Source organism: Monodelphis domestica, chromosome 2 (genome assembly GCF_027887165.1).
Source record: "Monodelphis domestica isolate mMonDom1 chromosome 2, mMonDom1.pri, whole genome shotgun sequence".
In the NCBI taxonomy this organism is placed as follows: domain Eukaryota; kingdom Metazoa; phylum Chordata; class Mammalia; order Didelphimorphia; family Didelphidae; genus Monodelphis; species Monodelphis domestica.
The window spans coordinates 98,381,726-98,395,164 of NC_077228.1; the positions used below are offsets into that span (position 1 = coordinate 98,381,726).

General features: G+C 32.2%; 1 protein-coding gene across 3 annotated transcripts in view; it reads right to left on the reverse strand.

Moving 5' to 3' along the window:
- KCNT2 (potassium sodium-activated channel subfamily T member 2) overlaps positions 1 to 13,439 on the reverse strand; it is a 515,262-nt gene that overhangs the window by 25,872 nt on the left and 475,951 nt on the right. For all 3 annotated transcript variants that reach the window (XM_001376989.4, XM_056815678.1, XM_007480998.3), the window contains one exon: positions 12,531 to 12,822. In XM_001376989.4, the coding sequence (XP_001377026.1) occupies positions 12,531 to 12,822 (292 nt within the window). The remainder of the gene's footprint in view (positions 1 to 12,530; positions 12,823 to 13,439) is intronic.

Sequence of the window (13,439 nt, forward strand, 5' to 3'; positions counted from 1 at the left end):
TAGATAAAATTTATGACAGCATAAAAAAATATAGTTAATCAACATTCAATATATTGCTCTAAATGTTTGAATTCGGGAGTGAGAGGGAAACAGAAGATCAAGTGGTAAAATAAGGTGTGTTAAATTGCTACTTTTTTTAAAGTTTCAAAATACTTTACTATTTCATAATAAAACTTTGTCCTTTCTTATTGCTCAATCTGAAATGAAGCATCCAATATTTCACTTTCTTTTGTTCTGACTTAAACCACTGATTTTTAATCTCTCTATTTTAATATAATGTCAAAATTACAAGTGATGGCTAGAATATGTAGTCTAGGACATTTAACTAAAATTATATTCTTATCAAAAATTAAAACATAGCAAATTATAGGCACTTTTAGATAGAAAATATAACATGTAAGTAACTATATTTATAAATTTTACTTTAGTTATTTTTTTAAAGTAAAGCAGTGTTATAAAAAAATTCGAAAATGAGAAGGTGTCCCTCAATTGAGGAATGGTTGAACAAATTGTGGCATGTGATGGATGTGATGGTGATGGCATACTCCTATGGTATAAGAAATGATGAAATTCTTGATAAGAACTGGAAAGACCTACCTGAACTGATGTAGAGTGAAATAAGCATCAGTAGGAGAACATTATACATAGTAACGGAAATATTATGGGATGATCAAATGTGATTGGATTTGCTACAAGACTGAGGGACTTGTGAGAAAGAATGCTATCTCTGGCTGGAAAAAGAATTGTGGGAGTGGAAATCCAGAAGAAAATATATGATTTACCACTTGTTAATATGTACATATGATTTGGGATTTTGGTTTTAAAAGATCACTCTATTACAAAAATGAATATTATGAAAATAGAATTTGAATGATAATATACATATAACCCAGAAAAGAAAAGAAATTGAACAAGCCATCAATGAATTCTCTAAGAAATAATCCCAAGGGTCAAATTGGATTCACAAGTGAATTATATAAAACATTTAAAGAACAATTAATTACAATACTATATAAACTACTTGGGAAAATAGAAAGGGGATCCAATCAATTTGTTTAATGACATGTATACGGTACTATTACCTAAGCCAAGAAGGGCAAAAGCATAGAGATAAAATTAGAGGTCATTTCCTTAATGAATATAGATGGAACTTTTAAACAAAATACTAGCAAGGAGACTACCTTAGTATATCACATAGATCACTCACTATTTCACATGAGATTTATACCAGGAATGCAAGGTTTATTTAAAATTAGGGAAACTATCATCATAATAAACCATATCAATTTCCAAATTAACAAAAATCACACAATTATCTTAATTGATTCAGTAAAAGCCATTGAAAAAATACAAAATCTATTCTTACTAAAAAAACAAACTAGAAACAAAGAATAAATGTGCTATTCTTTGAATTGATAAGGATTATTCACAAAAAACCATCAATTAGTAACATCTGCAATGGGGATAAATTAGAAACCTTCTCAAAAAGATCAGGAGTGAAGCAAGGATGCCATTTATAGGCACTATTATTTTAAAATGTACTAAAATGCTAATTTTATTAAAAGGAAAAAAATAAATTGAAGGAAATAAAGTAGGGAATGAGAAAACTGAACTATAACTCTTTGCAGCTAATATGATGGTATATTGAGGGAATTCAAAAGAATGAAGTAAAAGCTAATTTAAATAATTAATAACTTTAGCAATGTTTCAGAATACAACATAAACCCACATATCATCAGCATTTCTAAATGTTACCAACAAAATTAAACAGAAAAAGGTAGAAAGAGAAATTAAACTTAAACTCTAGACAATATAAAACAACTGAGAAACAACATGCCAAAAGAAACACAAGAATTATATGAATACAATTGCAAAAAACATTTCACACCAAAAAGTCTAATCTAAACAACTGGAAAAATATTAATTACTCATGGACAGGCTGAGATAATATAAGAAAAATGAAAATTCTACCTAAATTAATTTGCTTATTCGGTACCAGACCAATTAAATTATCATATAAGGAAGAAGGAAGGTACCAAGACCCCTCCCCCACCTAGAGCGCTGAGCCTCCAGGGTTAGCTGGGACCTCTGGGAGGGCAAAGGCACTAATCTGGAGGGGGTACCTTGTGGGCAACACTCTGCCACACTCAGAGAGTCGAACACAGGTGTTCGGGAAGCAGTTGGAGAAGAAGCTCAGAGTGGGCAGCCTAGTTTTGGCAGTGGAGACACTCCATATTGCCCCTCCCCTTCCCAAGCATTTGGCCTCAGGGCACATCCAGCTCTGCAACTCAGCTGGGCTTAATTTCATTAAATCCTTCTGAGGGAAGGGGAAACTCAAGATCCAACACCCATCCCACACAGACTGTGCAGAGAGATTTGCTGACTAAGCTCCAAGGGGGAATTTTGCTGACAGAAAAGCCCAAAACCACAGATCCAACACACACTGAGAGAAGCAAGAGTGCAGGCAACTACAAGGGGGAAAGAAGAGGCAAAAATAAGCAAACAACAGAAAAAGAAAAAAAGAAATTACAATCAACAGCTTCTACCCAGGAAATGAACAAAGGGCAAATACAACAGAGAAGGATGAAAGAACACCAAGCAAAAACACAGAAACTCTAATGAATTGGACACAGGCTTTGGAAGAACTCAAAATACATTTCAAAACCCAGTTAAGATAGACTGAAGACAACTGGGAAAAGAACTTAAAAAGTAACATAAGTCATCTGGAAACAGAGGCATTTGAACTAAAACAAGAAAATAGTGTCTTGAAAGCCAAAATTAATCAGTTTCAAAATGAGGCAAAGGAGATGAAAGATGACATCCAAAGAAAATCAGACCAGAAGGAGAAGGATGACCAAAAATCCAGGAATTCAATCCAGTCTTTTAAAACTAGAATACAACAACTAGAAGCAAGCAACTTCACAAAGCAGCAGGAAACTATGAATCAAAATCACAAAACAGAATATTTAGAAAATTGTTCCAGGAGAGACAACTTAAGAATCATTGGTCAACCAGAAGGCCATGACAAAAGAAAAAGCCTAGATATTATACTACAGGAAATTATCCAAGAGAACTGCCCTGATATTCTAGAGGGAAAACTGAAGATTTAAAGAATCCACAGATCACCTCATGAACTTAATCCCCAACTGACAACACCCAGGAATGTTATAGCCAAATTCAAGAGCAATCAGACCAAGAAAAAATATTACAAACTGCTACAAATAAGTCATTCAGATAACAAGGAACTACAGTGAGGATAACACAGGATCTGGCTGCATCTACACTGAAGGACCAAAAGGCATGGAATAGGATAGTCTAGAAAGCAAGGGAACTAGGTCTACAACCAAGAATCAACTACCCAGCAAAACTGACTATTTTTATGGTGGAAAGTATGATCACTTAACAAAATAGAAGAATCCCAAGCATTTGTAAAGAAAATACCAGACCTGAACAGAAAATTTGATGCCCAAACACAAAACTCAAGAGAATCATCAAAAGGTAATTAAGAAAGGTAAAAAACAAAACAAAACAAGACAAAAAACAACTTTTTAAAGAGACCCAATAAGATAAAATAAGTATCCCTATAAGAAAAGAGAACATTGGTAACTTTTAAAAATTGTTATTATCACTTGGGCAGCTAGAAGAATTATACTTAGAAGTAATAGTGACAAACTGTATAGGATGAAATGCCAAGACATAACTATACATAAAGATATGTGTATGTATAAATATGTATTTGTATATATATGTATATTTCACCAAAAGCATATATGTGTGTGTGTGTGTGTGTGTGTGTGTGTGTGTGTGTGTGTGTGTGTGTGTACAGAGAGAGAGAGAGAAAGAGAGAGAGAGAGAGAGAGAGAGAGAGAGAGAAACAGAGAGAGAGAGAGATGGATATAATGGATATATACAACTAGGCCTAAAAAAGAGGTTAATACTAAGAAAAATCAGAAAAGTAACAAAATGGGGTAATTTATATGTCACAAAGAAGCACATGGCAGGAGGGGGGAAGAACATCAAGACACTGGAATGGTAAAGTGATTGGACATTGGAAATACTCAATTCTTACATGCATTGAAATAGACTCAAAGATGTAAGAACAATCAAATACATTGGGGCCGAGAATTGATTTGCACCCTATAGGGAAGTAGAAGAGTAACAAACAGACTGATGGTGAGGGAAACAATACAAGGGAGGGAGAGGGTGGGGGTAGTTTAAAAAGACTATAAAAAAATAAGAATGGAATAAGAAGAGAGAGGGTAGAAAGGGAAGTAAAATAAGGGTGGGAATTAGGGGGACTGATTAAAAACAAAACATTTGTATAGAAGGAAACAGTGAAAGAAGAAAAGGAAGGACTAGGAGTGGAAATCAAAATGCTGGGAAATACACAGCTAATAATCATAACTCTGAATGTGAATGGAATGAACTCACCCATAAAACACAAGCGAATAGCAGAGTGTATTAGAAATCAAAACCCTACCATATGCTGTCTACAAGAAACACACATGAGGAAGGTAGACATGAATAGAGTAAAAGTATGAGGATGGAGCCAAATCTATTGGGCATCAACTGATAAAAAGGAAGGCAGGAGTCACAATCAAGATATCTGACAAAGCAAAAATAAAATAGATATAGTCAAAAGAGATAGGGAAGGTAATTATATCCTGACAAAAGGCAGCATAGACAATGAGGGAATATCAGTATTCAACATGTATGCACCAAATGGCATAGCTTCCAAATCTCTAAAGGAGAAACTAGTGGAGTTCAAGGATGAAATAAATAGAAAAACTATACTACTGGGAGAACTGGACCTTCCTCTAGAAGAACTAGATAAATCAAAGCAAAAAATAAATAAGAAAGAGGTAAGAGAAGTAAATGAAATCTTAGAAAAATTAGAGTTAGTAGATATGTGGAGAAAAATAAATGGGACAAAAAGTAATACACCATCTTTTCAGCAGCACATGGTACATTCACAAATATTGACCCTGAACTAGGGGATAAAATCATTGCAAACAAGTGAAAAATTGAAGAAATAATAAATACAACCTTCTCAAGGGATGTGGGAATTTTGAGACACTAATGCATTGGGGGGATTGAACTAATTCAAATATTTTCAAGAGCAATTTGAACCTATGACCAAAGGGATACATACAGTATCATAACAGTACATACCCCTCAACCTAGCAATACCATTACTAAGTTTGTAACCCAAAGATATCAAAACAAAAAGAGGGAGGACCTATATATACCACAATATTTAAAGTAGTAATTATCCTTATCAGGGAGGGGAGGCAAAAATTGGAAAGTGAGGAGATGTCCATCGATTGGGGAATGGCTAAGTTATAGTATATGGTTATAATGGAATACTATTGAAAGAGCAGAAGGAGCTCAGAAAAACCAAGAAAGTGTTACATGAACTTAAGCAAAGTGAAATAAGCAGAACCAGAAGAATATTGTACACCATGAAAGGAATACTGTACAATGAAAAAATGTGAATAATTTGGCCATTCTCAACAATATGATGATCCAAAATAATTCTGAGGCACTGATGTTGGAAAAAAATAGTCATGATTCCAGAGGAAAAAAATGATGAAATCTGAGTCAAAACCAAAGCAAGCTTTTTCCCACTTTATATATTAATTTATTTTTGTATAAAAGTTTCCTACCATAAAATAATTGACATAGAAAAATGTTTTCCATCATTCCACATGTAAAATCTATATCACATTCCTCATCACCAAAGAGGGAGGAGTGTGGGGATGGGAGAGAATTTGAGAACCTATTTTAAAATTGTTGGAAACTATTTTTTCATGTAAAATGGGAAACTATTAAAATTTTTAAAAGGGTAGTCAAAATAATGAACACATACATTAAAATCAAGTTGCTCATTATTATCTCAGAATCCAAGGCTGGAAGACATTTTTTATTTATATTGATTATGTCAACTTTGTACTTTCTACACATGATTTTTGGATAAGCAGATGCTGTGATTTGATGGTTATCACACTATCTCATGCCATTCATGGAAACTGTATGTTGTGAATAAAAGTCTTTGCAAAATATAATATTCATGCTATTTCTTAAAAAATGTTGAAAAAGATTTAATCCATTTTTCTCTTTGTCTATATATAAATAGCCCCACTTCCCATTTATTTTTCCAAGAAAAGATGAAAGACATAGGCATTTTATTGATATGTGTCATTGAGTATTCAAATATGAGAAATGCAAATGGGTGAAAGAAAAGTCTGAAATCTTGATTCAGTTAAATTATGGAAAATTGAGTACACAAATGTTTTCATTGACTATAAATCATTATCAACTCAGCAGTTATCCTTTTAAAAAGCTTCATTACTTTTTCCATTAAACCAATGCATTTATACTTTTTCTGTAAATAGAATTAATTTCAAATAACCTCCAATTTATACATCTATCTTTCTGTGTCTTACTGCCATCTTGTGAGGACAGACTGATTTTTGTTCAGAAAAATTAATAAAATGCAGGAATGTGATGCAAATCTGCTATGGAAACATTAATGCTTTATAATTATTACAGATAAAGCAACAAACTACATTCATTTTTATTATTAGATGCAAGCAATTCAAAATAAAACTTTAAGTTTTTATTGCTATACTTTTTCTGGAATAGAATTAATGTAATCACATTTCAGTTATGTAAAATTTAACCATGCATATAAATGAATGATTGAATGATGAATATTCATTAATTGTTTATGTAAAAAAATTCTGAAAGAAAGTTAGAGATAATTAGCTTCCAATCTAGAATATTGCAAACTCCTAATAAGTCTTATTACCTCTAGTCTTCTTATTGAATTAAGCTTTCACATTGTTTCCAGATTCATCTTTATTATTCACATATGTGACCACATTCTTCCTCCCCTAAAAATTCTTTACTAAACAACAGCATTGTTTAGGAAATAATTCCTATTCCTTAGACTGCTTTTCAAACTTCAAGACACCAACGTGAACAATGTCTCACACCTGCACACACCCATGTACCTTTTTCAGCCTTATATTGCCCAGGAACACTCACTTTCTGGATATTGCATCCTACCACATGTAATCATATTCTTCCCCAAACAATGCTTTATCAAACAACTTTATCACCTATGGAATAATCCCTATTACTTAGATTGATTTTCAAGTTCCCCAAGAACTTGAATCCTATACCCTCTGCAACCCCATCACATATACCTTTTCAGCCTTATGTTGACCAGAATTAGCCCCCCAAATCCTTCATGGGTATTATTGCATCCTATCACCTGCCCTCCAGCCATTTTCTTTTTCATCTCCATCCCCTTCCCACATTTATAGTAAGAAGCTCTCTTCCCTATCTTACCTAAATCATCCCCTATTTCCATAGCATTATCTCCCTCATATCCCTATCCATTTCCATACTGCCTTCATATGTTGTCTGTCCCCAGTAAAATACAAACTTCTTGGGGAACCAATGTAATTGCTTATTTTTCCCTCTAATTCTTGATAGAGTTCTGGACAAAAAAAAACAGACTTGTAATAAATGTTTTAGCATTTGCCATTATTTCTTTCATTCACTATGTCCTCTCTCAATCAAACTAGAATATTTTCTATTTCTCATCCATACTAAGCATTTTTTTCTATTTTTCCATATTTAGAATTGCTGTTTCTCACATCTAGAATTCCTTTACCAACCAAACTCATCATTTTGATATTTTACCCTTCTTTCAAGACCTGAAAAAACATTATTTCCTCTATGCATGAAGTGTTCTTCAAATCCCAGCACTTGGAATAACTTTTTCATTACTTCACCATTTCAATTCTGTTAGAATCTTATTTTATATTCATGTTAATGCCCATTTCCATTGTAGATTAATACATATTTGGTATCTCATGTAAGTCTCATGAAGGGAACAATTGGAAAAGATGTTGAAACATATTGTTAAGAATGAATTAATAATATTTTTAGGGAATGAATGAGTGAATCACTGGATGTCTCTCAGCTCTAGATCTTTCTGATACTAAAGGTAATCTATTTATTTTGCATAAAAGGAAGTGAAATATTATCTGAGAAAATCCTTGATAATTGCATTAGTTTATTTTGAATAATATATAATCCATCTTACTCTTATGGTATTGAATAGTACAAAGATCAAATTATTCATAGTTTTATCTCTACAGTTGTAATATGATGTATAAAAAGGGTATAAAAGCTTCTTTAGGACAATATGACTAGAATCTATACCATACAGAGCTATTGTCAGTTATACTCTAATCACCTAAAACAAGATACATTTTTAATTCCTTGCAGTTGATCCCTGTTCTCAAGCTGACAGTTCTTCCCTAACAGTATTTGATGTCAGAATCTGTCAGCAACTCTAGCAGGAATCTCATTCTGAAAGCAAGATTGAATGTTTTTACTGTTTAAAATGCCAATCATTTTATCATCAAAGGATTTGACTTTTCTCCTTTGTTAGTATGGGCATTCCCAGCAAGTTTGAGAAGCTTTCTTATCATCCCAAGGAGTCAATAATTAGCAGATATCATGTCCAAAGCACTCTGAATTTCCATAGATCAACATTCAGCAAGATTTCTCTCTATGTTTATGTCCTCTTAACATGTCACCAAAAATATTTTCTATTTCTTTAGATAATGGTCCGTGCCATGAAAAATATGTATGATAAGTGGAAGACAGATAGGGAGGTTTGGCGGGATAATGGGTGATGGATATTTTAAAGCAAACCTGGGAGGAAAAATCAACGAAATTAAGTTAGGCAATTTAAAATTTTCTGGTTTGTCTCTACCTATTTGAAAAACAACATAGTAGATTGGAAACACTAGTGAACTTAAAATCAAAATACCTATATCTGAGCTCTGGAGGTCTCAGTAGCTAGTTATATGAATTATATATATCCTTAGCCTCTTAATGATAGTTTAATATTAACTCCCTTAATTAAAATAGTAAAAAGTGGTATCCAAAACTCAGGGGATGAATACATGAAATTATTATAAATCATAATGTACTATACATTAGGAATGATTTACAAAATATTAACTAATATTTTATAAATCATTAATCAAGAACCCTTTATCTTTAAAAGGAATGACAGTTTATATAATCATTCTAAATATTAGTATTCAATATAAAGAAGTGGATGGCTGTTGGTCTAATAGTGTTCATGAAAAGTAGAATGCTTTTTTGCTTTTCAGACATTTCAGTCATGTCCAATTTTTTTGTACCTGATTTGGGGTTTTCTTGGCAAAGATAATTCATTGGTTTGCAATTTTCTTCTCCACCTCATTTTATATATAAGGACTTAAGGCAAATGGTATCAAATAACTTGCCAGAGTAACATGCTAGTAAATGTCTGACACCAGATTTGAACTCAAGAAAATGAGTCTTCATCTAGGTTCCCTAGAATTCTTTAATATAATGTATATTACTTTCAAATGAGGTCAGGTATTGTGCCAAAAAATTGGCCTGCTTAACTGAATCATTACCAATTTGATGATGATGATGATATTGATATGAATACATTGGTTTTCTTTGACTGCATTTTTACTCTCCTTAATCCAGAAATTCACATGTAACATATTCTTTGATTCATGTCTTTTTGGAATTCCATAGTAAGTATGCCAATATCATTTTCAAAATAATTTCAAATATTGTTTTTTGTCATTTACTTTGTTATTAAGTGTAATTTTAAGATTTTATCCAACCTACAGAGCTTTTAAATGTTTTCCTTTGAAAATTTAAGTCACTCATCAATTTCATTTCCTTTTTGGTCTAATCTTCAATTGGGAATGTGGCCATTTTTTATGATTGTCTTGCACTGGTTAGCATTTACAAAAACAATCTTGTTTTGGAGCTGACAGTTCTATTACAAAAGAATTATAAAGGCCTTGGTTATAACTGGCTACTTCCATTTCCAATATTATTATAATGTAGAACTGACAGAGGGAAAGATGGCTTGCAGAAGGTTAGACTTCACATGACTTATGAAAGAAAACAGGGAAGCTAGATGATGAAAACAAGGAGGAAGAATATTACAGACACGGGGAAAAGCCAGTGAAAAGGCAGGGAATTAGTACTTAAGATTTAGTGTTAAAGGAATAGCGAGAAGCCCAGTGTTGTTATATTGATAAGCACATGGAAGTAAGTAAAATGTAAGAAATCTGAAAAAAGATCAAAATAGGGTCAGTTTTAGTACTTCTCAAACTAGTGAGAGTCAGAAGTGTTGAGTTTCTTACACAAGGCCATGTAAACTAATATCAACAATAAGATTACAACTGAGGTCTTCTGGACTCCACATTCAACACTCTACTATATAAGCAAATCATCTTAAATTTGTCCTCTGTGAAGAAGCCAAGAAAGGGACAAAATATTTAGATAATTAAAGGGAAATTGAACATTAATCCAAAAAAAAATCACATCTTATATTTTTTCCTTGATTCAGTCCTGTTTGCAGCAACTCCTCTGAGAGTTTTTGGTTAAATTGGTACCATGCTTTTCCTCAGGGCAGCCAAGTGATGCAGTAAAGAGAGTACTGGGCATGAAGTCAGAAAAACTATTCTTCCTAAGTTCAAATCTAATCTTAGGTACTTACTCATTTTGTTGACATAGACACTTATTAAACCTGGGCAAGCCACTTAATTCTGTTTGCCTCTGTTTCTTCATATGTAAAATGAGCTAAAGAAGGAAATGACAAATCACTCCCACAACTTTGCCAAGTAAACACCAAATAAGGTCATAAGTAGTTGGACAAGATTGAAAAAAACTGAACAACAATAAATGTCTTTCCTCATACTCTTCTAATTGGCAAAAGCCTGTAAGAACTAGTTCTTTATCCATATGAATAGGCAAAATTGACTGTTTTCTTAGTCATGATTACTCTATGAAACATGCTACAAACTAATCTGTAGAAAAAAGCAAAAGGAGTAATATATTAATAGGCTTCTAAAATAACACAAATGTACAATGATTCAATATGTCTCAGGAAATAATGAAGCTAGTAATTAAATGATACAGCCAGAAAAGAAAAGGGTTTTTTTTTTTTTTGTTTGTTAAGCATGTTCATTATTTAGGATCCTATTTATAGATCTTTGGGTAGGAGAAAAATCTGTCATTATTCTTTCAAAATATTTGCTGAACATGAGGCTATGCACAAATCTCATTGGTCTGTTGAATTCAACTAGTGTCTCTTGCTTATAAGCCAAGCTCCAAACATCAGCATAGCAAAGAAACTTGTCTCTACTTTAATAGGCAGGAAAAAAGTTAGTTTCTGATTAAAGTTATTTCAGCATCATCTGTCTGTGTGCATTAAGAATGTCAACCAATTATGGACAAGGTAAAAATTGATGTGAAATTAGGAGGAAATAATAGAAAGCATTGTGTGAAATAACAGCTAAAAATAAATCTATTGAAATTTCTGTTTTAATCTTGAAATAACTATTCAATTTGCCAACTATGAAAACTAGAAAAATTAACCGGTATTGACTTAAGGCATGAAGAATAAATATATACTAGAAAGCAACAAAATTTTGTGCTTCTTTTTTTAAAACCCTTATATTAGTCTTAGAATCAATACTGTATATTGGTTGTAAGGCAGAAGAGCAATATGGGCTAGGCAATGGGAGTTAAGTGACTTGCTCAGGGTAACATAGTTAGGAATTGTTTAAGGTCAGATTTGAACCCAGGATCTCCAGTATCTAGGCCTGGGTCTCAATAGTTGTGAGTGTTACATTTGTTATATTATCTGACCCTACCAACAACCATGGGAGATCTTCATTTTATAAATAAATTTAATTTGAGAAAGGTGACTTGCTCATTGTCACAATCAGTAAGTGAGTATATAAGCACTTGAACTAAGTTCTCCTGACTCCAAGTCCAACACTCCATCCACTGTGATATCTATCTTCTAAACATTAAATACTATAATTTCAGAAGGATTAATATATCAATAGACCCAAAGGGAAGCAGAAAGGCACAATCTGGAGAACATGTCTGATGATAAGTAAAACATGACTTGTTTTAAGACCACTATTTTTTGTAATTTATAATTTATACATTTTAAAATTTAATTAATTCATTTTCAATTAAACTTAATTAAATATGTAATTTATTATTATAATTTAATTAACACCAATAATAAGTTATTCTTGGATTATTTCAGGAAAATTGTGACAAAGGTGAACTGAAACAACTACTCTCACCAAATTTAATATTAACACCCTATTCTACTTAGGGTTTAGAGAACTATTTTGTAGTTCAATGTTTCAAAATTAATGATTTGGATTTGTATTCTGAACTATCATACACATGAAGAGACTGAACTATATTTATGATATCAAATTTTTTGAACAATCATCTTGAACTAAAAGAAAAAAATGAATCTAAATCTCCCCCAAAGGTAATTAAATTAGTTCTTTTTTCAGGCTTCTTAAATTAATTGACTTATTTTCAGACCCTTGCAGAGCTACCAATTAGAGAGGAAAATATCAAGTCTTTATTATATAAAATATTCTTAAAAATCATACCATATCCTACTGTGGTGAGACCCAGGTGCTTCATTCTGTTTTTCACAAGTTCCGCAAGCTCCTGTCTTTCTGATCTCCTATACAGGTTCAGTCGCTGTTGGCTTATTTTTTCAGCTGTTTTACCAGAGTGCTTTGGAACTTTTCTGCTCAGCCTACGTGCCCATTGCATACTCTTTCGCCTAAGCAATGGATGGTCTGATTGGTCACTAGATGTTGAATTGCGATGGTTGTTGCGGTGGTGACTTTGTTCTTTGGTATCTTCCCAGTCTTCTACACTGATTGATATTTGTGACTATAAATGAAAGTTAATTTTAATAATTAGATCTTTTAAAGTACATATTTTTAGAAAAAATAAACATAGTCTTTATTTAAGAAAATACTGAACATTTGAATTCTGGCACATATAGATAGATAACAATGAGAATATACATTTCAAAGGTCAAAAGTCCATTAATTAGTCCTTCTTGCTCTCCTGTAACTAAAAAAAAATTTGGAAGCAAAGCTTTTGAACTTTTTGTTGTATGAATCAAATGAAAAATCTTTGCTCACTGAAATAGAAATTTTGATCTTCTTTAAATATTTTAATTGCTAAAATGGGGAGTTTCCTCATGATGATAATATAACATGGCTAAATTATGGAATGAGTATTTGAAGCAAAGAAATATGATGCATTTCATTTTCTGAATTAAAATTATTTCCTACTAATAGATTCAATTAATAAGTGTGTATATAAGAACTTGAATTTAGGTCTCCTGACTCCAAGTCCAGCATTCCATCCATTGCAATATCTATCTTCTAAACACTAAATACTATAATTTCAGAAGGATTAATATATCAATAGACCCAAAGGGTAGCAGAAAGGCACAATCTGGAAAGTATAATATTTAACATCTCTCATTGACTTTTTAA